This window comes from Orycteropus afer, unplaced genomic scaffold (genome assembly GCF_000298275.1).
Source record: "Orycteropus afer afer isolate SDZICR_OR568_19922 unplaced genomic scaffold, OryAfe1.0 scaffold00239, whole genome shotgun sequence".
Taxonomy (NCBI): Eukaryota; Metazoa; Chordata; class Mammalia; order Tubulidentata; family Orycteropodidae; genus Orycteropus; species Orycteropus afer.
This window is the reverse complement of record NW_006921826.1, coordinates 2811153-2838790: the sequence shown is the minus strand read 5'-3', so window position 1 is coordinate 2838790 and position 27638 is coordinate 2811153. Positions and strand designations below refer to the sequence as shown.

At 38.9% G+C, this 27638-nt stretch overlaps 1 protein-coding gene across 1 annotated transcript in view; it reads right to left on the bottom strand.

The window, feature by feature from the left end:
- CUNH1orf100 (chromosome unknown C1orf100 homolog) overlaps positions 1–27638 on the bottom strand; it is a 118406-nt gene that overhangs the window by 22012 nt on the left and 68756 nt on the right. Inside the window, exon 2 of the mRNA XM_007949155.1 lies at positions 10170–10265. Coding sequence (XP_007947346.1) covers positions 10170–10265 — 96 coding nt within the window. The remainder of the gene's footprint in view (positions 1–10169; positions 10266–27638) is intronic.

Sequence of the window (27638 nt, the reverse complement as noted above, 5' to 3'; positions counted from 1 at the left end):
TGGTTACTTGCTTTTTGTATATTGTTTTTCCCTTCACCCAAATCAAAGGTTACCTACCTAGCAATTTTCCCTCCCTTCCCCTCCCATCCCTAGTAACCAGTAAAGAAAATTCCCTTCTATGTGCAAACCTTTCCTTGACTTTTTATAATAGCGGACTCATACATATCTGTCCTTCTGTGATTGACTTATTTAACTCAGCATAATGTCCTCCAAGTTCATCCACGTTATGAGATGTTTCATGGATTTTTCATTATTCTTTAATGTTACATAGTATTCCATTGTGTGTTTGTACCATAACTTGGTTATTCACTCATCAGTTGATAGACACTTAGATTGTTTCTATCTCTTTGCTGTTGTGTAGTGCTGCAGTGAACATAGGTGTGCATATATCTAATCATGTTCCAGCTCTCACTTCTTTCAGATATATACCTAGTGGTGGGATTGCTGGATCAAATATTTCTATTTCCAGCTTTTTAAGGAAGAGCCATACCATTTTCCACAGTGACCATACCATTTTGTAGTTCCACCAGCAGCATATTGGAGTTCCGATCTCTTCACAACCTTGCCAGCATTTGTTGTTTTCTGTCTTGTTAAACTTTGCTATTCTTGCTACGGTGAGTTGATATCTCATTGTTGTTTTAATTTGCATCTCTCTAGTGGTTAATGATCATGAGCTTTTCTTCACGTGTTTGTTTGCTGTCTGAACATTTTCTTTGTTCATGTTCTCTGCCAATTTTTTACTTGGTTTGTCTTTTTGATGTTAAGTGTTGAAATTTTCTGTAAATTTTAGAGATAAGTCCCATGTCAGATTTATTGTTGCCAAATATTCTTTCCCAGTCTGTAGATTCTCATATTACTCTTTTGGAGAAGTCTTTTTATGTGCATAAGAATTTAATTTTTACAAGGTCCCAGTCATCTAGTTTATCTTCTACTGTTTGGGCACTTTGGGTTATGTTTGATAGTCTGTTTTTGCCATAAATTAGGGGTCCTGTTTGCCCCTATTTTTTCTTTGATGAACATCATAGTTTTAGGTTTTATATTTAGGTCTTTGATCCATACTGAATTAGTTTTTTGTGTAATGTGTGAGATATGGATTGTGTTTTGTTTTTCTGCAAATGAATATCCAGCTTTGCAGGCACTATTTGTTGAGGAGACTATATCTTCCTCATTTAATGGGTTTTGACACTTTGTCAAAGATCAGCTGTCCATAGGTGGATAGATCTATTTCTGGGTTCTCAACTCTGTTGATATATCAGTACTAGGCTGTTTTGACTACCATGGCTGTATAGTAGCTTTTGATGGCAGGAAATATAAGACCTCCTACTTTGTTCTTCTTCAATAGTGCTTTGCTAATCCAAGGTCCCTTCCCTTTCCATGTAAAGTTAGTGATTGGTTTTTACAAGTTCTTAAAGAATGTTATGGAATTTGGATTGGGATTGCATTGAATCTATGCATTGCTTTAGGTAGTATTGACATTTTCACGATGTTCACTCTTCCTTTTTGTGAGCATGGTATATTATTTCATTTATGTAGATCTCTTATGATTTCTCGCAGAAATGTTTTGTAATTTTCTTTGTATCGGTTTTTTGTGCCCCTGTTAAAATTTATTCCTAAGCATTTTATCTTTTTAGTATTGTTTTTCTTGTATGTCAATCTTGTATCTTGCCACTTTGCTGAATCTCTCAATTAGTTCCAGTAGTTTTCTTGCTGAGTCTCTTGGGTTTTCTATGTATGGAATCATATCATCTGCAAATTGAGATACTTTTACTTCTTCTTTGCCAATTTGGATGCTTTTTATTTCTCTTTCTTGCCTTATTGGCTTGCATAGGACATCCAATACAATGTTGAATAGAAGTGGTGATAGAGGGCATCCTTGTCTGGTTCATGTTTGCAAGGGGAATGCTTCCAGTCTCTCTCCTTTGAGAATAATGTTGGCTGCTGCTTTTGCATATATGACCTTTATTATGTTGAGGAATTTGGCTTCAATTTCTATTTTGGTGAGAATTTTTAGCAGGATTTGGTGTTGGATTTTATCTAATGCCTTTTCTGCACTGATCAATATGATTATATGGTTCTTTCCCATTATTTTATTTATGTGATAGATTACATCAATTATTTATCTAATGTTGAACCATCCTTGCATATCTGGTATGAATCCCACTTGGTCATGGTGTATTATATTTTTGATATAGTGTTGGATTATATTGGCTAAGATTTTGTTGAAGATTCTTGTTTCTGTATTCGTGTGGGATATTGGTCTGTAGTTTTCATTTTTAGTGGTGTCTTTGCCTCATTTTTGTATCAGGGATATGCTTGCTTCATAAAATGAATCTGGGGATATTCTATCCTTTTCTATGTTCTGGAATAGTTTGAGTAGGATTGGTGTCAACTCTTCTCTGAATGTTTGGTAAAATTCTCCAGTGAAGCCGTCTGGGCCAGGGCTTTTTTTGTTTTCAGTTTTTTATGAATTGTCTATTTCTTTTGTCATGGGCCTGTTCAAATTTTCTACCTCTTCTATATTAGTTTTGATGTTGTTGTAGTTGTTATGTGCCGTCGAGTCAGACCTGACTCATAGTGACCCCTCCTTGGGTACCCGAGGCAGTATCACTTATGGAAGTAAATTGCCCAACCTTCCTTCCGAGGAGTGGCTGGTGGGTTTGAACCACTGGCCTTCTGGTTAGCAGTCAAGTGGCTCAGGCACTATGCTACCAGAGCTCCCATTAGTTTAGATAGGTTGTATTTTTCTAGAAATCTGTCCATTTCTTCTAGTTTTTCCAACTTATTGGAGTATATTTCTTCATAATATTCTGATTTTATGCCTTTTATTTTGGTTGGTTCTATTGCTGTGTCATGCATTTCATTTCTTACTCATGTTATTTACATCTTTTCTTTGGTAAATTTGCCAGTGGTATATTGATTTTATTAATCTTTTCAAAGAACCAAATTATAGTCTTGTTGATTCTTTCTGTTGTTTTTCTGTTTCATGTGTTTCTGCTCAAGTCTTTATTTTTTTTTTTTTTTTGCTGTGCTTTTCTAATTGTTGGAGATGTTGAGTTAAGGTAATTTTGATGCTTTCTTCTTTTTTGATGTGTGCATTTATTCTATAAATTGTTCTCAAAGCACTGGTTTCATTGGATTCCAAAGATTTTGGTACGTTGCATTTTCATTATCATTTGATTCAATGAATTTTTAAGTTCATTTTTTATTTCCTCTATTACCCAGTAGTTTTTATGTAGGGTTTTATTCAGTTTCCATGTGTTTGCTTTCATTTTCCTTTATTGTCTTATTGTTGATTTCTAATTTTATAGCATTGTGATCTAGATGTTTTGTAGTATTTCAGTGTTTTTAAATTTATTGAGGCTTGCTTTGTGGCTTAACATGTCGTGTATTCTGGAGAATATTTTGTGTGCACTGGAAAAGAATGTATATTGTGCTATTGTTGGGTGAAGTTTTATGTTTATGTCTGGAATGTCAAGTTGGTTGATTATATTTTTTGGTTCTTCTGTGTCTTTGTTGAGTTTCTTTCTAGTTCTATCCTTCATTGACTATGGTATATTAAAGTCTCCTATTACTATGGAGTTGTCTATTTTTCTTTTCAGTTCTGTTGAAAGTTTGATTTATGTATTTGGATCTCTTTGATTTGGGTGTATAGATATTTTTTATGGTTATGTCCTCTTGTTTGATTGAGTCATTGATTCTTTAATCATTATATACTGTCCTTCCTTGTCTCTAAGGGTGGTTTTTGTCTTAAAATCTATTTTATCAGAAATTAATATTGCCACTTCTGCTCTTTTTTTTATTATTGTCATTTGCTTGATATATTTTTTTCAATGTACTTTTGTCTTTGTGTCTAAGGTGTATCTCTTATAGACAGCATATTGATGGGTCATGTTTTCTTTTTGGGGGGCGGGGTTTTAAAGAACAGAAATTTATTTTCTCACCGTTTAGTAGTCTAGAAGTCTAAATTCTGGGCATGGCTATAGAAGGAAGTCCTTCCTTGTGTATTTCAGCTAGTAGTAGCTCAACAATCCTTGTAGATACATCTGTCTCTGTCCTTTGTCTTCCTCTTCTCCCTATGTGTCTCTGTGTCTATTCTGCTCTTTTGTAAAAAACCTTTTTATTGTGATTTGGGTGAGATTGTATAAAGCTGATTCATTTGACATTCATCAGTTCATACACACTTTCTTTTGTGATACTCATTACAATCCTGCCATTTTACACCTCTCCATTTACTTCTTCCCTGTGGTTACCTTTTCCTTGGGTCCTTCTTGCCTGTGCATTCCTGTCTCCCTATCTTTCCTTCTGTGCAAATGCTGCCTTTTTGATGCCTGTTTGATTGCTCTAAGGAGTGCATCTACCTTGTGTAGTTGTTCAGCTTTTGGGCCTGTCTGTTGTTTGGCTGAGAGTTAAACCATGAGAAGGAGTTCAATTCCAGGCTTGAAGGATTACTTGGGGCCATAGTCTCAGGGAATCAACAGGCTCCTTACAACCAGTAAAGCTTGTCTTTTTCACATTTTTAAATTTTGTTCCATATTTTTTCTCTCACTCCATCAAGGAACTCCATTTTTTATCCCTTTCTGAGTGGTTGGCATTGGTAGCTGGGCACCATCTAGTTCTTCTGTCATATAGGGTCATATAGGCTGAGATTCTCAGGATCCACTGGTCCTTTGGAGTGACTGTTTCCATGTATCTTTCATTTTCTTCACTTTTCTTTGCTTCAGACAAGGAGAGATTAATACTTGCATTTTAATATAGGTCATGTTTTCTTATCCAGTCTGCAACTCTCTGTCTCTTGATTCATGCATTTAATCCATTTACATTCAGTGTAATTATTGACAAATATGAATTTATTGCTGTCATTTTGTTACGTGTTTCTCTGTGGTATTGCTGATTTCTTTGTTCTATATAATTTTCTGTGCTGAGCTCATTTTATTTATGAATTCTTAAATCATTTTCTTTGTTGATATTGTTTTAGTAAACAAAACACCAAACCCACTGTTACTGAGTCAATTCCAACTTATAGCAACCCCCATTGGGTTTCTGAGGTGGTATATATGTTATGGAAGTAGATAGCCCTGTCTTCCTTCTACAGAGTGGCTGGTGGGTTTGAACCTCCAACCTTCAGGTTAGCAGTCAAATGCCTTAGGCACTGTGTAGTATTTGGTAAATATTTGTGCCTTTCCTTTTTTTCTATTTTGATGAGAAAATTTATTAATTTTCTTTGATGTTACCCTGTGATTTATTGTTTTCTGCCCATTCTATCTTGAAATTATCTTGACTTCCTTTCCATTTGGAAGTTCTGTACCTACACTATTTATTTCATTTTTCGGTTTGGTAGTTTTCCTCATTTACCAATTGGTGTGTCTGGTTCTTCGCTTGAAATCTTGTTAGTTTATTTTACTTTGGATATGTCTATATCTGGGTTGGTTTCTGGGTTATGTTGTCATTTGTGTTAATCATTTGTTGTTTTCTGTGTCTCTCTGTCTGAAGGACTCCCTTCATAATCTCTTGTAAGGTTGGTCTGGTTTTTACAAATCTCCTTAATACCTGTTTATCTAGAAATGTCCTAATATTGCCACCATATTTGGGGGACAGTTTTGCTGGGTTTATAATTCTTGGTTGGTAATTTATTTCTTTCAGGGTTTTATATATGTCACCCCCATTGCCTTCTTACCTCCATGGTTTCTGCTGAAAAATCAGAGCTTAGTCTTACTGCTTGCCAAATAAGATCATGTTTGTGTATTGTTATGTTGCTTTCAGGATTCTCTCTTTGTCTTTAGTTTTGGAAAGTTTACGTATGATATGTCTTAGTGATTTTCTTTTGGGGTGTATCTTGTGTATGGGGTTCCTTGAAGTTCTTGAATGTATATTTCTCATCTTTTATCACATTAGGGAAGCTCTCTCCCAAAAAATCTTCTACAATTTTCTCTGTGGTTTTACTTCTCTCTTCTTTTTCTGGAATTCTGATCACACGTAAGTTATTCCTCTTTATGATTTCCCACATAAATCTTAAGCTTTCTTGTTTTGTTTTGTTTTTTGGTCTTTTTTTTTTTATTGTTCCCTTAACAAATTAATGAGAGTTGTCTTCAATCTTACTAATTCTGTCTTCAGTTGATTCAGTTCTACCCCTTTGCCCTTTCAATGTGTTATTTATTTCTGAAATCTTAGTATTAATCTTCTGGATTTCTATCTGTAGATTTAGAATCAGTTCTAATTTTTCATTTAATTTGTTAGTTTGTTCTTATATTATTTCCCTAAATTCTTCTAGAGTTTTGTCTGTGTTTTCCTTAATTTTCTTAGTGTTTTCCTTGATCTGTCTTTCAATCCATTGAAGCCACCTAAATATAATTGTTTTAAATCCCTTATCATGTATTTCCAATGCCACTTCTCCTTCAGTGAGATTTTCTGGCTCTGTATTCTGGTCCCTTGTTTGTACTTCTTTATCTTGCTTCTTTGTGTGAACTAGAATTATCAGTTGTCTCCAAGACATTGTGATGTAGTTGTATTTATATTTAATTGGTGGCTGTATGTTGGTGTGATTTGTCCACACTGTTCTTGTTTTTCTTTCTTTATTTTGTTTTGCTGTATCTCAGCAATCGTGGCTGGTGTACTACTCTGTTTGCAGGATTTGCAGTACTTAGGCACTCACTACCTGTCTTCTGATGTGTGTAATAGAGGATGAGAATGTGTGCACAGATCTCTGTTAGCTGTTCATGTAGAGCAGCTGAGGGCAGGTTGGACTTGTATTGGCCACTGTCTATCACTGATCAGTTGGTGCAGAATCAGGTAGTGACCCTCAACCAGTGAGTGGGCCTGCAGTAGGTGCAGATGTGGTTGGGTCATGTGCATGGTTGCTTTCTGTTCATCAGCCACCAGTATGGTTGCCATGCAGTCTTTGGCAAGCTGAGCCAATTATCAGGTTGCTGCCTGGATCAAAACACTGCTAGCGAATATTCAAAATGGATATGCCATAACTCCCTTTGTCTTCTTGTCTGCTGTTTTCATTCAGTTTCTTCTACTAGCTAGTACTTAATTCACTTCTTCCTCCTTCGTTTCGAAGCTCAGTGTTCCAAGATTGTCTTCTGTATGTTTTAATTTGTTTCTCGTTTCCTTGTTGTAGAGGGTCTATGGAGCTTGTCTGCCTATTCTGCCATCTTGCCAGAAGTCCTCCCTCTAATTGTTATTATGTGCTCAACAGGTACTTAATTCTGTAGAATAGGTGCCTTAAATAGTGGGTGGTAGTACTCTTTTCACTACAAAAGTATGTTTCCTGCTGTCAATAGAACAATAGCTGACCGGTGAATGTGTCAGTCTTTTGTGCATTTGGGTACTTTGCTACTGACAACTTATGTGGCACTTATGTGCCACTGGCAGTGCTGGCTTCTGAACCAGATCCTGAAGGCCACTGCTACCAATTACCCCACTGAAATTCCCAGCCAGCCTCTACTTTTGTGGTTATTTCTATAGAACCAGAATACTCTTCTTTTTCAAAGAATAAATCAATGTTCTTTTGAAAAGAAGGCTTTCATTCAAAGAAGGAACTCTAATACTAAAAACATTAAGTTGCTGGATCAATATATCCAGAGAAAGTAAGCTTTAGACACCTTTCAAATTATGCTATGACTACAGTTCCTAAGAACTGCATTATTTCCTGTGGTTTTGTTTTGTTTTGTTTGTTTGTTTTGTTTTGTTTAGCTAGAGCTTAATAAACTCATAGGTTGATATTTGCATTTACTTTTCCTCTTAAGGCTAATCTTGGGCAAGCACAAGTCTTGTCAGAGTCAGGTATAGGTTCCCTGTAATTCAGCCATTATCTGGTAGAAGGACTGATATTTGGGTCAGGGTGGAGCAGGGAGTGGTAGAGGTGGGGGGTGGAAGAGGACACCAGAGTTTGCTTGGGCCATGAGCACCCCTGGAAGTGGGTTCTGTCATTTCCTTTCTTTTCTGTCCTCTGATAGAGAATATGGCCCTAATAAGAATTTAATATGAGGATGTATTTGAGTTAGAACAAACACTTTGAACTGGGAGTCAGAAAATGTGTATAGATTCAAGTCAGCGTTTATACTCACTGTGTGACCTCAGATAAGACATTTCACTTCTCTGGGCTACATTTTATTAATCTAATTGAGTCAGAATGTCCTCTAGAACTACTTCCAGTTTAATTACCTATTAAGTTTGGACAGACAGACAGAGGGAAGACTCCATATAAGGACAGGGTTATGCTGCAGCTGTAAGCTGAGGAGCACCTGGGGCTACCAAAAGCTAGTAGAGAAAACAAAGGATCTTCTACAGCCTTCAGAGAGAGCATGATTCTGCTGACAACCTGAATTCACACTATTAGTCCCAAGAACTATAAGGCAATAAATTTCTGTTCTTAGAAGCTACCTAATAGGTGGTACACCTACTCCTCACTTATTGACTATCTCATTATCTGACATTTCACATTTATGACAAAAGTATAAAATCTACTACCTATTTTGTGCATTAACAATTCAGTAATGAATGCTGAGGTGCAAGGCAAGATGCAAACCAGTAACATTGGCACTGTGATGGTTAAGGTTATGTGTCAACTTAGACAGCCTGTGATTCTCAGTGGTTTGGCAGTTATGTAATGATGAAATTTAGCAGTTATATAATGACCCAGTCATCCTCTATTTTGTGATCTGATTTCATCATCCTCTGTTTTCTCACAACATTGATTTTTGCATGATGACCTGGTCTTTAGAACCTAACCATGTTGATAAGTGAGGAGTGAGTGTATTTTGTTATTGCAGCCCTCAGAAACTAATAAGGAACCCTGGTGGTGCAACAGTTAGGTGCTCAGTTGCTAACCAAAAGGTTGGCAGTTCAAACCTACCCAGTGGCTTTGTAAGAGAGAGACCTGGCAATCTGCTCCCATAAAGAGTATGCCTAGAAAACCAGTTCCACTCTGTCACATGAGGTTGCTATGAGTCAAAATTGACTCAGTGGCACCCAACAACAACAGGAAACTAATTCAGACTATATGTTGCTTTAAACCATAGACGCTATGACTCTTTGAAGGATAATCAAGAAGTGACTATATCAAAGGCAATTAACAGAAGACATATTAGTAAAATAATAGCAATCATGTTAACTGCTTACTTTATTCTGAAATTTTATATCAGTTATTTAATACATAAAAAGTTATTTAATACATAAAAAAAAAATCTCACTGTCATTGAGTTGGCTCTGACTCATAGCAACCCCTCCATGGGTTTCCGAGTGGCTGGTGGGTTTGAACCAGCAGCCTTCTGGTTAACAGTCAAATGCCTTAGGCACTATGCCATCAGATTTAATAGATAAGGCAGCTGATATTCCTGAGAAGAATGGGAATTGGCCAAGATCAAACATTTCGTAAGTTACTCAAATTGTAGCTTTTAACTACTTCTGTTTCCAGCCTCCCAAAACTATAAAGTAACAGCAAAGTGCCTATGTTTTTTTTTTTTCAAAACACACTTCGAGGGGCAGAAATCATTTAGGTCAAATTCTCAATTTCACTGAAAAGGAAACTGAGTTTCTCTGGAAGGTAAAGTTATTTGGCCAAGTTGAAACACTAAGCTCATGATGTCTCTTAAAGTTCTTTGATGATTAAATAAAATCCTATACTTATTGCTGATTATAAAAGTAATATATGCTCATTAAAGAACATCTGGAAAGTAGGGAAAAAGATTAAAAATAAAATGCAAAATAATCTCACCCACCACTCAAAAACTAGCCATTGTATTTCCTTCCAAACCTTCTATTTATTATTTGCTAATAATAATAATTGCAAGTAATTTGCTAATAATAATAATTGCAAATTCTGTATACCATCTATTAAACATTTTTATTGTGGTAATGTATATATAACAAAACATTTGCTATTTCAATAATTTTTACGTGTACAATTCTGTGGTATTATTTATGTTCACCATGTTGTACAACCGCACTCCAACCATACTCCATTTCCAATTTTTCTGTCACCTTTAACAGAAACTCAGTTTCCCTTAAGCAATACATCCCCAAGGCCCCCTCCTTCCATCCCTGGTAACCACTAATAAACTGTGGTCTCTATGCATTTCCTAGAAGATACTCTAAAAGTATTTTTTTTTCCCCGAATCTAAATTTGTTAAAATTCTGGGACATTAAGATTTAAGAATGTGTCTCACCTGGAATATCTCTTCACACTAGAATCAAAATGCAGTCTTGCCAGCTGCCCTGCGTAATAGCCTCGGAGGTCCTTTCCTTGATGAGCAATGTATATACTGGTGAAGAAAGTAGGGTAAGGAGAAAGAGGCAATTATAACAATAAATTCTTTACAGAAAAATCCACTACACCACTATTCAACTCTGACTCATGGCAAGTCTATGATTGTCAGAATAGAAATGTGCTCCATGGGGTTTTCAATGGCTGATTTTTTGGAAGTAGAAGAATATCAGCTGATAAATTTAGATGGAATGGTAAATTGTAATTTAGTATTACACATACCTTAAGCCAATAGGGTATTTTATGGGAAAATTTACAATGGCAAGATTAGTCTATAACCATTAAAGAAACCAGTGCACCTTAAAATAAAAGTGAGATAACAAACATTATTTGCCTGCTGATGTGATAAAATATGGAACACATAGCCCCACCTAAGTAGTTTTCCTGCCAAAAGAGTTGAACTTGAACCTAATAAAGGCTTAATTTAGATCTGCTTTCCAGATTATAGGACATTGGGGGTTAGTAGTAGATAGAAGAACAATTTAAATGATACTACAAGAAAGCAACAGATTTTCAGAATGTGGGTCATTCCATAACACAGCTGATACCATTTCTTCAGAGTCAAAGAAGTCATGAAAGAAGAAAAGCCAGGGTTGGGATGGGGAAGGAGACTGCTCTGGATTAGAAAGCATTTAGCATAACTATTAATTGCAGGACCTTGTTTTCATCCTATTAGAATAAACCATGAAAAGACATTTGTGACAAATAGGGAAATTTTAATATAAATAGGATTTTGCATGATATTAAGAAACTAATGTTAACTTTGTTAGATGTGATAATGGCTTATGATTACGCATGAAAATGTTATTTTTGGGATTCATAATGAGAAACATTTTAATTCTTCTGCAATCCAGATTTATGGCTTTCATGGAGGGTGGGGTAACCCACCCAAGCCATTGTCCTTTTGAACCTTGGGCCTTAAAGGAAATGGTCTCCTAAAAGTCTCCTTTAAGTCAAACAATAATCTAGATAAACTATTAAAAACCAGTTTGCCTTAGGCAGTGAGCTTTTTTGAAGAGTTATCTATGTTTAGTCAGTTTTAAGGAACTCCAAAGTAAGACTCAATGTGTTTTAGGGTAAATTGTCATTATATAAACACTGTACTGGCCCATGGCAATGCCAACATGTGGCATAAGAATTTTTGGAAATTCTTTTTATATTTGGAACATGTTTGACTCCCTAGTACTCCTCGGAAGGAAGGTTGGGCATTCTACTTCCGTAGTGATACCGCCTTGGAAACCCAAGGAGGGGTCTTTCTGAGTCAGGTCTGACTTGACCACACGTAACAACGACAGCAGTCAAATGTTACCCTGAGTTTCAAATCCTATGTTAAATAAACTTCAGTCAATTTCTATTATTGACTTAAAATGATTTTTGTTTTAACAGTGGAGAATATATGAGAGTTACGAAGCATGTTAAGTATTAGCTTTGAAATGTTAGGAAAAAGAAAAATAAGATGTATAAAACTAGTGGGACAAATTGTTAAAATGTGGAAATAGATAAATGGGAGTTCATTATTCTACTTTCCCTACTTATGCTGTGTTTAAAAACTTTTATAATAAGAAGGTCTTTTTTTCACTGTAGTAATTAAACATATATGACCCCTGAGGGGTACAAATGGTTAGTGCTTGACTACTACCTAAAAGGTTGGAGATTTGAACCCTGTTAATGGTACTGGAGAAGAAAGGCCTTCTGTAAAGATTATAGTTGAGAAAAACCCATAGAGTAGTTCTATGCTGTAACACACGAGGTTGCCATGAGTCAGAATCTACTCAACAGCAACGGGTTTAGTTTGATTTCAGTTAAATATATAACGGGTGAAAATGATGTAGTACTATACTGCACAAAAGCACAAGGTGCTTGGAAGTGCAGAAAAGGAACTTCTAGACCTGCCTGGGAAGGCTGAGATGTGAGGAAATTCTGAAGGATGAACATGAATCATTGAGGTGGAGAATGAGAGGAAGTGGTTCCAGCGTGTGAATGTGAGATGGGCTTACCCGACTGGAATACAGTGGTGTCAGGAGAGATGAGTCTAGAGAGTAATGGTGCTCAGACATTTACATTTTGAAATACATCTTATTTTATAATAAATTACTTTTTCTTTTCTATTATTATTACAGTTTTACGTTCATAACTAAAATATTGTGCACAGTTGGAATACATATTTATAGATTTTATTTCAGAAGAATACTACGGGCACTACAAAATATTTGTTATAAAAAAGGGAGCATTGTGACTAAAAGGTTGAGAACCACTGATGTAGGTGATAGAGAATCTTAAAATTGTAAAATTTTAAGAAGATTAATGATATGGTGCAATTTGTATTTAAGAAAGATTTAATCTGGTGACAATGTGGAAAATGAATTTGAGGACAGTATGCCTGGAAGTAAAAAGACTGGTTGCAGGCAACAGTAATAATTTATGTGGGGAACATTGAAGCCCTGAACATTAGGAATATGGTTAGAGTAGAAAGGACTGATTGAAGATATTTTAAAATATAAAATTGAGGGTAAAAGAGAGGGAGGGGTCCAAGACAGGGCCTAGACTTCTGGCTTTGGGAAGTATTCTGCTACTCCCCAGGACAGGAAACAGGGAGATGTCCATTTAGAGATGATGACATTCAAGGATGTAATTTTGGAGGTATTTTGGATCTTCCATAGCCATTGCAGATTCTGAGCACTCAGTGGAGTTCAAGAATTCATAGAAAAATGTAGGAGATCATGTATAGAGTGGGAGAACAATGTGGAACAAAACTCAAAATCATAAAAAGGGGGGGGTTGCAAAGGGGACCAGGTTTGCTGGTCTGATAGAGCCTGATGGAAGCACTGAGACTATGGCTCCTAGCTGCTCTTTGGGTCTAGAATTGAACCCACTCCTGTGGCTTCCAGCCAAACAAAAGACAGGCATATGAGCAGAACATTTACACTAGGTAGATACACTCCTTGGGGAGATCAATCATGGAAGAAGAGAAGGGCTGTGTATGCACAGGGAGACAGCTTGGGGGGCAGGAGTGCATGGGAGGAAAGGACACAGGGAAGAGGTAACTATGGGGAGGAAGTTGGAAGGGAGATGTTGCATTGTAGGAAATTGCAGCCAATGTCATGGGACAAAGTGTAAGTGAACATGAAAATGTATGGAAAAAGAATTTGTTCTGTAAACTTTCACCAAATCACAATAAAAATTAAGGAAAAAGAAAAAAAGAATCCATAGAAAAGAAGGAGAGTCAGGACAAAGTAGCACATAGCTTTGCATAAAGGAACCTTGCAAGTTGATTGCCTGGCAATCAACTTTCAAAAAATCCATCATTGAAAACCCTATGGAGCCCAGTTCTATTCTGACACAACTGGGGATGCCATGATTTGAAGTCGACTAGACAGCAGCTGGGTTTTGGACAGCTCATGGCTCACTAAATACATGTTAGACGGTAAATGGAAACTTGAACTCTCCCTTCAGTTCAACCAACATATACTGATTTCACTTGATGTACTCTGTACCCCACTAGGTTCTGTAGATACAAAGCAGAATAAGAAACAGGCCTTGTCTTCCAAATGCTCTTATGTGCTGAAATAGAGATCTGAATAAAAGGTCAGTGAGGCACAGAAGAGGGAGGGATGTCTAGGATTTGGACAAGCAAAAAGAATGGGGAAGAGATTCCAGGTGAGGGGAAGAATAGAATTCAAGATATGAAGTGTTTGGGGACAAGGGAGTGTCTGGCTGTCTACTTAGAATGAAAGGCAGGTGCTGAGCAGGGAAGGTCCTGTCTCTGTTTGTACAAATAGGACCTCTGAGAGCTCTGACTTTCAGAAAAACCACAGGCTGTCTGAGACTGCCCAGTGGTTAGGATAGTATGACTGAGCTCTGAATAGTCAACAGTGGGGGATGAAGTCATAAGAAGGGAGAGGAGTTTGGCAAACAGTGAACAAATTACAGTTCTGAATGTATGGAAAGGGGAGACAGCTTTCTTAGGCATCCATCCAGTTTCTGAAGTATTACTTTGGAATGAATACCCTAGGTTACAATTTGCTAAAAATCCTCCTGAAGCTCTAAAATGACATTCAATTTCTCATAGTTGCTGTGCTGTTTCTAGCCAGCTGTGTTTGACCATGGAGGCTTCATTGCATGCATATGACAAATACTTGCTGAGTACAGGGATGAGTAAGATAAACACAGCTCCTTACAAGCAGTCTGTAAAGATGTTTTTGAGAATGGAGAAGCCCACACTAGCACCAAGGAACACTCCCTCACACACAATCCCTTGGAAGTGTCTCTTGGCAGATTTTGGCACAGGAGCGGCAAGAGGGCAGGAATGTGTAGGAAAGTGGGTGTTGGAGGGAGGTGGGGAGGGACTAGTGGAGAAAAGGGGAGAAGCTTGAAGAACAAAAGAAAGGCAAACTTTCCCTCCAACCCTTCAGGTAGGTTTTCCAAGCTCCCCTGTATCCTTCATCTCAAACATGAGAAAGCTCTAGAGTAAGAGGTAAAATTTTAGTTTTGTGGAAGTGAATTGTATTTCATAAGTGGAAACAAATAGCCTGGCATGTATAGTCTCCCCAGAGGCTATACATGTCCAGCCTCCCCTGCAGGGGGTTGAATGTGAGTTATAACTAATGCCTGTGAAGCATGTGCCAACCCTTTCACTTGGCTAAGGACTCTGCTTAGACACATTCTATTGACTTTCCTTTCAAGGTTCTTCAATAAGCAGTAAAAAGATCTCTTCTTTGCCTGAGTGGGGGAAGACAGCCCAGATATATCTGATTCCAGCTGTGTTTGAGTCACCAGGGCCTGACAGCTTGGCTCTTTGAGGTGATGTATCAATGAGATGGATTGACACAGTGGCTGCAACGATGGGCTTAAACATAGTATTTATTGTGAGGATAGCGCAGGACTGGGTAGTGCTTCATTCAATTGTACATTGGGTTGCTATGAGTCAGGACTGACTCAACAGGACCCAACAACAAGTAGTCAGTCCACACAAAAGCAAACCTGTCTCCTGGAAAGGTGAGTGTAACCAGAGCTGGAGCCGCATTTAGCCTCAGACAAAAGTCAGTACGCACAGGTGAGGTCAGGAGTGTTTGTCCATCAAGAGCCTGGGCCCAGATTGAAGTATCCTATGTTCCTGTTACTATGCTCTACTCTGTTACATTTCTCTTGTGCCTCATGCTTCACAAAGCTTTTTTAAAGAGAATACCTCAATTTTCACAGTCACTTTGCAAGATAAATATTAGCGTCCTGTTACATAAAAGATTGGAGGCCCTGGGAGACTTAAATGACTAAGCACTTGACTGCTAACAAAAAGGCTAGCAGTTTGAACCTCACCCAGAGGCACCTTGGAAGAAAGGCCTGGCAATCTTTTTGAAAGATCACACCCATGAAAATCCTATGGAGCGCAGTTCTACTCTGCAGACATGAGGGTGCCATGAGTCAGGATCAACTAGACAGCAATTGGTTTTGGTTTTATATAAAGTAGTAGGCTGAAGCTCAGAGGTGTCCCAGCTAGTAAATGCCAAAGCCATGAGTCAAACTCAGGCCTCTTAGGGTCTTCTAAGATAATTTTTTCATAAGGCTTTGATGGTATTTCTGTGTGATTTCTGTGATTCTCTCATTTACCAGCAGGCAAGAAGTAGACATCTTATGTCAAAGGAATAAGAGAGGAAATGATAGTGCAATGCTAGCTGGAAACTGCTTTCAAGCCAACAAAGCAAATACTTGTTGCAGGCTGTGATGTGTCTGCAGTGTGCTAATTACTAGTGACACAATAGTGGTAAATACTGTCTTTCCACCAAGAGTTCATAATCTAGTAGGGAAAATCATATGCAGGTGGCTAACTAAGTATGCAGGAGCTCTGGTAGCATAGTGGCTAAGACACTTGCCTGCTAACCAGAGGGCTGGCGGTTCAAACCCACCAGCCACTCCTCGGAAGGAAGGTTGGGCAGTCCTACTTCCGTAGTGATACTGCCTCGGAAACCCAAGGAGGGGTTGCTATGAGTCGGGGCCGACTCGATGGCACATAACAACAACAACTAAGTATGCACGATGTGGAAGTGCTATGCCAGTTAAGAAACTGAGACTGGGGGAATAAGTAACTTACCTAAGGTCATGAGTGCAGAAGGGGCTCAAATGCAGCACTACCAAGCTATATTGGGACTGCAATATCTCTTCAAGGAAGAGGGGAGCCTGTTAACCTCATTGGTGAAGGGAGATGATGATACTATCATTTTGATGATTGAATGAGTGACACTGTGAATGCACTTGGTGACTGAAATACCCTGTCTGTGTTAACTGTTGCTACCTTCCAGCAGGAGCTGTGGTGATGCAGTGGATAAGTGCTCAGCTGCTAACTGAGAGGTTGGCAGTTTGAACCTACTAATGGCTCCATGGAAGCAAGATGTGGCAAACTTTTTCTATGAGGATTTACAGCCTTGGAAATTCTATGGGACAGTTCTATTCTGTCCTTTAGGGTCATTATAAGTTGGAATTGACTCAATGACAATGAGTATCATACTAGGTGTGATGAGCAGCCCCCACTGGGTCTTTCCATCAATGTTTTTAAAATCCACTTAAAAACGTTGCCATTGAATTAACTCCAGCTCATGGTGACCCCTTGTGTTACAAAGTAGAACTGCTCCATAGGATTTCTTTTTGTTTTTTAAATTTTTATGGTGATTTGGGTGAAAGTTTACGGAGCAAATTCATTTTTCATACAGCAGTTTATGCACATTTTGTTTCATGACATTGACTGCAATACCCACAATTTAATAGCTTTCTTCCCACTTCCTCCCTGTAGTTATCTCTTCCCTGTGTCCTTCCTCCCTATGCATTCCTGCTCCCTGAGCTATCTCCCTGTGCAAATACTGCCCCCTCTGCTCTCCCATGATTGATTTTTCTAAGGAGTCTATCTACCTGTTGTAAATGTTCACCCTATATGCCTGTCTGTTGTTTGGCTGGAAGCCATGGGAGTGAGTTCCATTCCAGACCTGAAGGGTAACTAGAGGCCATAGTCCTGGGGGTTTCACCAGGCTCTATCATACCCAAATCAGTACTTGTCTCTCACTTACCCTGCAGTTTTCTATCCTCTCCCCTCTCATCCCTGGTAACCAATAAAAAGTTTCCTTCCAGGCTCTATCAGATTTTGACTTTTGTTCCACATTTTTCTCCACTCTATCCAGGGTCTCCTGCACTGATCACTTTCCAAGTGGTTGACAGTGGTCGGGCACCATCTAACTCTTCTGGTCTCACAGTTATACAGGCTGAAGTTCGCATGGCCCACTGGTCCCTTGGACTAATTGTTTCCATGCACCTTTGTTTTTCTTCATTCTTCTTTGCTCTGGATGAGAAGAAACCAATTGTTGCATCTAGATGGCTGCTTGCAAGCTTTTGAGATCACCGTTGCTACTCACCAAAGTATGATGTATAACAATGTTTATGTATAGTATGTTATGCCAATTGAACTTGATGTCTCCTGCAACCATGGTCCTGAGCCCACAGGTCCAAGAACTTCCTCCATGAGAGTGGTTGACTGTGCCTAAGAAGTTTTCATAACTTTGTCCCCTGTTAGTTCTATTTATATGGGCAATCTTACAACCTTATGTATGTTGTTGTTGTGTTGTTGTTAAGTGCCGTCGAGTCGTTTCTGACTCATAGCGACCCCATGCACAGCAGAACAAAACACTGCCCGATCCCGCACCAGCCCCACAATCCCTGCTATACTTGAGCCCATCATTGCATCCATCGTGTCAATCCATCTCGTTGAAGGCCTCCCCCTCTTTCGTTGACCCTCCACCCTACCAAGCAAGGGAACGGTCCCTTCTGACAACATGACCAAAATAGGTGAGACGAAGTCTGGCCATTCTTGCTTCCAAGGAGCATTCTGGCTGCACTTCCTCCAGGACAGATCTGTTAGTTCTTTTAGCAGTTCATGGTACTTTCAGCATTCTTCGCCAGCACCACAACTCAAAAGCATCAACTCTTCTTCGGTCTTCCTTATTCATTGTCCAGCTCTCACATGCATACAAGGCGATTGGAAATATCATGGCTTGTGTGAGGCACACCTTAGTCCTCAAGGAGATATCCTTGCTCCTCAGCACTTGATACAGTTCCTTCGCAGTTGACTTTCCCAATGCTACACGTCGTCTAATGTCCTGACTGCTGCTTCCATTGGCATCGATTGTAGAACCAAGCAACATGAATTCTTTGACAACCTCAATCTTCTCTCCATTTATTGTGATGCTGCTCATTGGTCCAGTTGTGAGGATTTTTGTTTTTTTTTTGTATTGAGACGTAATCCATACTGCAGACTGTATTCATCAAACTTCATCAGTAGGTGCCTTAAGTCATCCTCACTTTCTATGTATGGTCAGAGGTATTTTCTCTTTTGCCTAGACATACCTGATCATTCAGCCTGTCTACCCATCTGTTCACCCATAGATTAATGTTTGTTATCACTGATAATGCAGTATTGTATATGTGAAAGTGTTTATCTTTGTGGTCTGTACCTCTTGTGCACCTTTCCATGTCTTCCTTTTCCTTAGTGTCTGTTACTCAATTTGGTATATTGCCTTTCCCTTCACCCAAATCATTACTTGTCTCTCCTCACCCTGCAATTTTCTCTCCTCTCCTCTTCCATTCCTGGTAACCAATAAAAAGTTTCCTTCCATATATATACCTTTCCTTCACTTTTTATAATAGCAGACTAATGCAATAGTCCATAGGATTTCCTTGGCATATTCTTAATGCTAGATGGTTTTAAACTACCAACCTTTAGATTAGCAATTGAGTGCAAACTGTTAAGGCTGGCACAAGTTGTGTCATTTATCTTCTGCATCATACTGAGTCTAACCCACTTGAAGTGGTCTTTTCAGGAGCATCCTGAAAAACCAAAGACACTCAAACCTGCTCCTGAGTGACAAGCCTTTGGTGTGTAGCTTGGGAAGTACCAGTTAACACTTGCCTCTAACATTACGCTTTTTATGAGAATTTTATATAGTCATTAGTATCTGTGAGTCATTTGATATTTAATTTTATTAGGTGCCCTTACTAGTTTGTAATTCATTTTTCCCTAGTATAGCCCCAAGCATTAGGCATGTAAGGATTAATTGGATAAATGCTCATTTAGATAGTGTAAAGCCTGAAGGGTCTCTTAACCAGAAGCCTTTAGTATGGAGATTGACACGTCCCATGCTGAGCCCTAATGCCTCCAGGTAGATTGACACGTCCCATGCTGAGCCCTAATACCTGTAGTAAATATCCCATACTTCAGAGCCTTTTATCAGAAATCTGCATGGCTCCAAGAAGCCTCTCACCCACCTTTGAAGACTAGGAGGGCTTTCACCCCCCGGGTTTCGCAGAGAAAATGGTTGGCTCCTTGCCCACAGCAGGACACCATGGGAGAGCCTATGCAGGAGTGCCCATAAGGGAAAGACATAGAAATTCTTCCATATTTGCCACAGGAAAGTTAAGCCCTACTGCTGTCATTAGTGTCTATGGCAAGTTAATAACCCCTTCCCTTGAATGCATATAGAATTCCAGAGGTCAAGCATCCAGTACTCCTGAACCAGCAGTGAAAAATCAAACAAACAAACAAAAACCCTAAGGATAAGAGCCCTTTAGCTGTTTTCGGAATATACCAAACCCACTGCTGCTGGGTCAATTCTGATGCATAGTGAGCCAGTGGGGCAGAGTGCAGCTGTCCTGTGGGGTTCCCAGGGCTGTGAGTCTATGCAGAGACAGGCTACATTTTTCACTTGTTGCAACTGGGTGGTGAAGGCCTTGGCCTTTAGGTTGTCAATGGGTGTTTGGCCACTGTGCAACAAAAAAGTTACATATAAAAAAAAGTTCCAAGTTCAATTCCAAGTAGAATTCAAAAAAATCATAGGAGTAGAAGGAACAATCAAAAGCAGAACATGAAGAGAAGGAAAGTTTTCCTATGGAGACCAGATTAATAGGAAGAGTTGATAATTTTCAGGCTAGTGTTAAATATGTTTAAAGAAAACAAAAAGAACACAGAAAATAAACTAGCAGAGATTAGGAAACAAATAAAGAAAATGAGAGACTCAACAAAGAAAACGAAATCATAAAAATAAATAAATAAATAAGCAACCCAAAATCCGAAGAGAGCTAATAGAACTGAAGAATAAAGAAACGATTAGAAAAAGCAAAATAAACACTCAGCAGTGGAGTTAAACAGCCAGAAGATAGAATAAATGAACTAGAAAACAAATTAACTGAACTTATCAAGCCTCAGCCACCACTTGTCTGTCAGTTTGTCATCCTGTGCTGGCTTGCATGTTGCTATGAAACTAGAACTATGCCACTGGTATTTCAAGTAACAGCAGAGTCACACATGGTGGGAAGATTTCAGCAGAGTTCTGGACTAAGACTAAGATTTCCTTTTTCTTGGATCTACAATGGATCCCATGGAAGCAGTAGTCAGGAAATCAGATGCACTGGGCAATTATGCTGCGAAAGACTTCTTTAAAGTGTTAAGAAGCAAAGATGTCACTTTGATGACTAAGGTGCTCCTAACTCAAGCCATGGTATTTTCAATCACCTCACACACATGTCAAAGCTGGATGATGAAAAAGGAAGACCACAAAAGAATTGATGAATTTAAATTGTGATGCTGGCAAAGAACATTGAATATACCATGGACTGCCAGAAGAATAAACAAATCTGTCTTGGAAGAACTGCAGTTGGAATGTCCCTTAGAAGAGAGAATGACCAGACTTTGTGTCTTGTACTTTGGTCACATTATTAGGTGGGACCAATCCCTGGAGAAGGATATCATGCTTGGTAAAGTAGAGGATCAGCAAAAAAGGGAAAGACCCTCAATGACATGGATTGAGACAGTGGCTGCAACAATGGACTCAAGCATGGCAACAATTGCAAGGATTATGCAGTACCAGGCAGTGGTTTATTCTGTTGTACACAGGGTTTTACTATGAGTCAAAACCAACTCTACAGTACCTAATAACAGCAACAATTTTACCCATAGGAAAAATGTATGGATCACGGAGAATGAAGTGGATTATTGTAAACTTAACCACGTGATGACTCCAATTGCAGCTGCTGTGCCATATGTGGTTTCATTGAGTGAACAAATTAATAAATCTCCTGGTACCTGGTATGCAGCTATTAATCTGGCCAATATCTTTTCTCAATTCCAGTTTCAAAGCATCACCAGAAGCAGTTTAGATCATTAATGCACCTTCACTGTCCTACTTTATGGATATATCAACTCCCCAGCACTATGTCATAATTTTGTCAGCAGGGATCTTGATCACCTTTCCCTTATACAGGACATCACACTGGTCCATTATATTGATGACATATGCTGATTGGGCCTAGTAAAAAAGAAATACCAAAGATTCTAGACTTATTGGTAAGATGTATGCATGCTAGAAGGTGAGAAATGAACCAGGTGCCATACCCATGTTCATCACAGCATTATTCACAATAGCATAAAGATTGGAAACAATTCATCAATGGATGAATAGATAAACTATGGTACATACACACAATGGAATACTATGTAATGTTAAAGAATAAGGATTAATCTGTGCCATGAAACCAGAATAACTAGATGATACCTGGCTACCACTGTCAACCACTTGGAGGAGGATTGTTGAAAGAGATCCTAGATAGAGTGGGAGAACAATGTGGAACAAAATTCAAAATCATAAAAACAAAACAAACCCCAGGTTTGCTAGTCTGATAAAGCCTGATGAGACACCCCTGAGACCATGGCCTCTGATTACCCTTCAGGTCTGGAACCGAACTCACTCTTATGGTTTCCAGCCTAACAATAGACAGGCATATATGGGGTGAACATTTACATCAGGTAGATGCACTCCTTGGAGCAACCAGTCGTGGGAGAACAGAAGGGCAGTGTTTGCACAGGAAGATAGCTTGGGGGGGCAGGAGTGCATGGGAGGGAAGGACACAGGGAAGAGATAACTACCAGGAGGAAGTGGGAAGAGAGCTGTTACACTGTGGGAAATTGCTGTTAATGACATGAAACATGTCATTATGTTTGATGTATGAACTGCTGTATGGAAAATAAATTTGGTCTGTAAACTTTCACCCAAATCACCATAAAAATTTAGAAAAATAAAGAATATGGATGAGTCTGTGAAACATCTCATAATATGCATGAATCTAGAGAACATTATACTTAGTGAAATGAGTCAGTCACAAAGTATAAATATTGTACGAGACCACTACTATAAAATTTCAAGAAAAGGTTTACACACAGAAAGAATCATTTGTTGAAGGTTACCAGTGGTGGGAGGGGAAAGAAGGGAGAATCATTAACTAGATGGTGGTGATATAGTGCCTAAGGCATTTGACTGCTAAGCAGAAGGCTGGCAGTTCAAACCCACCAGCCACTCCTTGGAAGGAAGATTGGGCAATCTACTTCCATAGAGATACCATCTTGAAAACCCAAGGAGGGGTCACTATGAGTTGGAATTGACTTGACAGCAGTGAATTTAGGTTTTTTAGATATGTATTAACTTGGATGAAGAGAAAGGCAATATACTATAATGGGGAAGTCAGCACAAAATGATCAAGACAGAGGAAGACACAGAAGGAGCACAAAAATTAAAGGCAACAAGGGTAAATACTACTACATATACAATCCTTCAATAATACCAATACCAAAATCAAATTCACTGCTATTGAGTCAAATCTGACTCATAGAGACCACTCCCTGGGTTTCTGAGGCAAAATCTCTACAGAAGTAGATTACCCAGTCTTCCTTCCAAGGAGTGACTAGTGGGTTTGAACTGCCATCCTTCTGGTTAGCACTCAAGTGCCTTAGACAGTATGCCACTAGAGCTCCTCCCCCTTCAATATAGTAATAACAATAATCTATGAGTGGATATGGAGATAGACAGTCAAGATGAGCAGGGGTGGGAAGGCAAATGACACTACACACATGAATATATATAGGTTTAGCAGAGGACATCTCTACATATGTATTTCAAATATATCCATGAATGTAGTAAATCAGACAGGAGGAAAAGTTATGAAAACTTCTTTGTCATAATCAAACACCTTGAGGAAATGAGTTGCTGGGCCTGTGGGCTAAAGACTACAGTGTGGGGGACACTGAGGTCAATTGGCATAACATAGTCCACAAAGAAAATGCTTTACATACTACTTTGGTGAATAGCAACTGGGGTATGAAAAGCTTATGAGTGGTCATCTAAGATGCAACTTTTGGTTTCTCTTTGTCTAGAACCAAGAAGAGTGAAGAAAATCAAAGACACAAGGAAACAATTAGTCCAAAGGACTAATAGACCACATGAATTTCAACCTGCATTACCCTGAGACCAGAAGAACTAGATGGTGCCCAACTACCACTGCTGACTGCTCTTAAATGGATCACAATAGGAGGTCACAGATAGAGTGAGAGAAAAATGTGGAAAAAAACTCAAAATCATAAAAAAGACCAGGCTTACTGGTGTGATAGAGACTGGTGGATCCCCTGAGACTATGGCCCTTAGACAGCCTTCAAACTGAGAACTGAACTCATCCCTGTGCCTCAACTTTCAGCCAAATGATTGGCCTGTAAGGTTACTCATAACACCAGGGTGATACATAGTCCTTAGAACAATCAACTGTATGAGAATGAAAGAGCATTTCCCCAGGGCTAAAGCAAGGAAGTCGGGAACTGATAGGAAAGAAGAACAAATGGTAAACACAGGGAGGAAATAAGGAAAGTGCTATCACATTGTGGGGATTGCAATCAATGTCACAAAACAAAATGCGTATGAATTGTTCAATGGAAAGCTAATTTGCTCTCTAAACTTTCACCCAAATCACAGCAAAACATAATAATAAGAGAAGGCTCTGCAACAGATTCAGGCTGCAGTGCAAGCTGCTCTTCCTCTTGGGCAATATGATCTGGCTGATTCAATTGTCCTCAAAGCACCAATGGCAGAGATACTGTTTGGAGTCTTTCAACTATTAGGGAATCATAGCACAGAGCCTTAGGATTTGGGAGTAAAATCAAGCCATCCTCTGCAGATGTAGATGTAGATGCAGATGTATCTCCTTTTGAGATACAGCTATTGGCCTGTTACTGGGCCATAATAGAGACTGAACACCTAACCATGGTCACCAAGTCACCATGTGGCCTTAGCTACTCATCGTGAACTGGATGTTGTCTGACTCACAGAGTTATAAAGTTGGATGTGCACAGCAGCATTCCATCATTAAATGGAAGCAGTATATATGAAATCGGGCTTGAGCAGGACTTGAGGGCATAAGTAAACTACATGAGGAAGTGGCCCAAATGCCCATGGTCTCTATTCCTGTCACATAATCTTCTCTCTCCCAGTCTGCACCTATGGCTTCATCAGGAGTTCTTTATGATCAATTTACTGAGGAAGAGAAAACTCATGCCTGGTTTACATATAGTTCTACATGATATGCAGGTAGCACTTGAGAGTAGAAAATGACAGCACTTCAACCCTCTTCTGAAACCTCACTGAAGGACAATTGTGAAGGGAAATCCTCCCAAAGGGCAGAACTTTGAGCAGTGTACCTGTTTGTTCATTTTACTTAGAAGGAGAAATGGTCAGATATGTGATCATATACTGGTTCATGAGTTGTGGTTTGGCTGGATGTTCAGACACTTGGAAAGAACATGATTGGAAAATTGGTGACAAGTAGATATGGGGAAGTTGTATGTGAATGGGCCAAACAGGTGAAGATATTTGTGTCTCATGTGAATGCTCACCACAGGGCGACTTTGGTAAAGGATGATTTTAACAATCAAGTGGATAACATGACATGTTCTCTGGAAACCACCCTTTTTCTCCAGCCATTCCTGTCATTGCTCAATGGGCTCATGAACAAAATGGCCATGGTGGCAGGGATGGAAGTTATTCATAGGCTCAATAACCTGAACTTCCACTCACCAAGGCCAATTTGGTTACAGCTATTGCTAAGTACCCAATCTGCCAGTGGAAGAGACCAATACTGAGTCCCCAATATGGAACCATTCCTAAAGGCGATTAGCTAGCATACTGGTGGCAGATTAGTTACATTGGACAACTTTCATCATGGAAGGGGAAGCATTTTGTTCTCACTGGAATAGACACTCTGGATACGGATTATCATTTATGGGCTTATAGAATGCCTTATCTACCATCATGGTAGCCACACAGCATCACCTCAGATAATTTCATAGCAAATGAAGTGTGGCAATCAGCCTAACTCATGGAATTCACTGGTCTTACCATGTTCCCCATAATCCTGAAGCAGCTACCTTGATAGAACAATGGAATGGCCTTCTAAAGACATAATTATGGTGCCAGCTATGTGGTAATACCTTAAGGGCAGTATTATCTAGGAGACTATATGCTTTAAAGCAGTGTCCAATATATGGTGCTTTTCCTCCAATAGCTGGGATTCATGAGTCCAGGAAACAAATGATAGAAATGAGAATGGTACCCACTCAATTTTTTTTGCTTCCTGTCCCTGCAACTCTATGCTGTGCGGGCCTGGAGGTCTTAGTTCCAAAAGCAGGAATACTCCTACCTAGAGACACAATACTTATCCCAGTGAACTGGAAGTTAAGAATGCCACCTGGCCACTTGGGCCTCCTCATGCCTCTGGATCAAAAGGCAACAAAGGGAATTATATTGGCTGGTATGATTGATCTTGATTACCAGAGTGATACATATATATAATGGAGGTAAAGAGGAATATGTCTAGAACACAGTTGATTCTTTTGAATATCACTTAGTACTACCATGACCTATGATTAAAGTCAATGGAAAACTACAGCAACCCAATTCTAATAGGACTACTAATGGCCCAGACCCTTCAGGAATGAAGGTTTGGGTCACCCTACCAGGGAAACATCCATGACCAGCCGAGGTGCTTCCTAAGGGTAAAGGGAATATGAAATGGGTGGTGGAAGAAAGTAGTTCTAAACACCACATATGACCAGGTGATCAGTTGCAAAAATCAGGACAAATTTTCATGAATATTTCTTCATACGTGGAATGTACAAAGTATGAATCTAGGAAAATTGGAAGTTGTCAAAAATGAAATGGAATGCATAAAGATTGGTATTCTAGGCATTAGTGAGCTGAAATGGACCAGTTTTGGGCATTTTGAATCAAACAACCATATGATCTATGCTGGGAATGACAAATTGAAGAGGAATGGCGTGGCATTCATCATAACAAAAGATGTTTCAAGATCTGTCTTGAAATACAATGCTGTCAGTGATAGGATAATATCCATATGCCTACAAGGAAGACCAGTTTGTACTACTATTATTCAAATTTATGCACCAACCACCAAAGCAAAAGATGAGGAAATTGAAGATTTTTATCAACTTCTGTAGTCTGAAATTGATCCAACATGCAATCAAGATGTGTTGCTTATCACTGTTGATTGGAATGCAAAAGTTGGAAACAAAGAAGAATCACTGGTAGCTGGAAAATTTGGCCTTGGTGACAGAAATAACACCGGAGATCACATGATAGAGTTTTGGAAGACCGACGACTTATTCATTGCAAATACCTTTTTTCAACAACACAAACGGCAGCTATATACGTGGACTTTGCCAGACAGAGTACACCAGAATCAGACTGACTACATCTGTGCCCAGAGGCAATGGAAAAACTCAATACCTTCCACCAAAACAAGGCCAGGAGCTGATTGTGGAACAGACCATCAACTGCTCATATGCAAGTTCAACTTGAAGTTGAAGACAATTAAAACAAGTCCACAAGAGCCAAAATATGATCTTGAATATATCCCTCCTGAATTTAGAGGCCTCTAAAGAATAGATTTGATGCATTGAACACAAATGACCAAAAACCAGAAGAATTGTGGGATGACATCAACAGCATCATCCATGAAGAAAGCAAGAGGTCATTAAAAATATGAGAAAGAAAGAAAAGACCAAAATGGATGTCAGAAGAGACTCTGAAACTTGTGGAGAGTAGCTAAAGCAAATGGAAGACATGACAAGCTAAAAGAGTTGAACAGATTTCAATGAGCAGCTTGAGCAGACAAAGTCAATTACTATAATGAAATGTGCAAAGACCTGGAATTAGAAAACCAAAAGGAAAGAACAAGCTAGGCATTTCTCAAGCTGAAAGAACAGAGGAAAAAAAAAATAAGCCTTGAGTTGCAATATTGAAACATTCTATGGGGAAAATATTGAATGATGCAGGAAACATCAAAAGAAGATGGAAGGAATACACAGAGCCACTGTACCAAAAAGAACTGGTCAGTCTTCATCCATTTCAGGAGGTGGTATATATGTTCAAGAACCGGTGGTACTGAGGGAAGAGGTAGAAGCTGGGCTGAGAGAATTGGTGAGGAACAAGGCTCCAAGAATTGATGG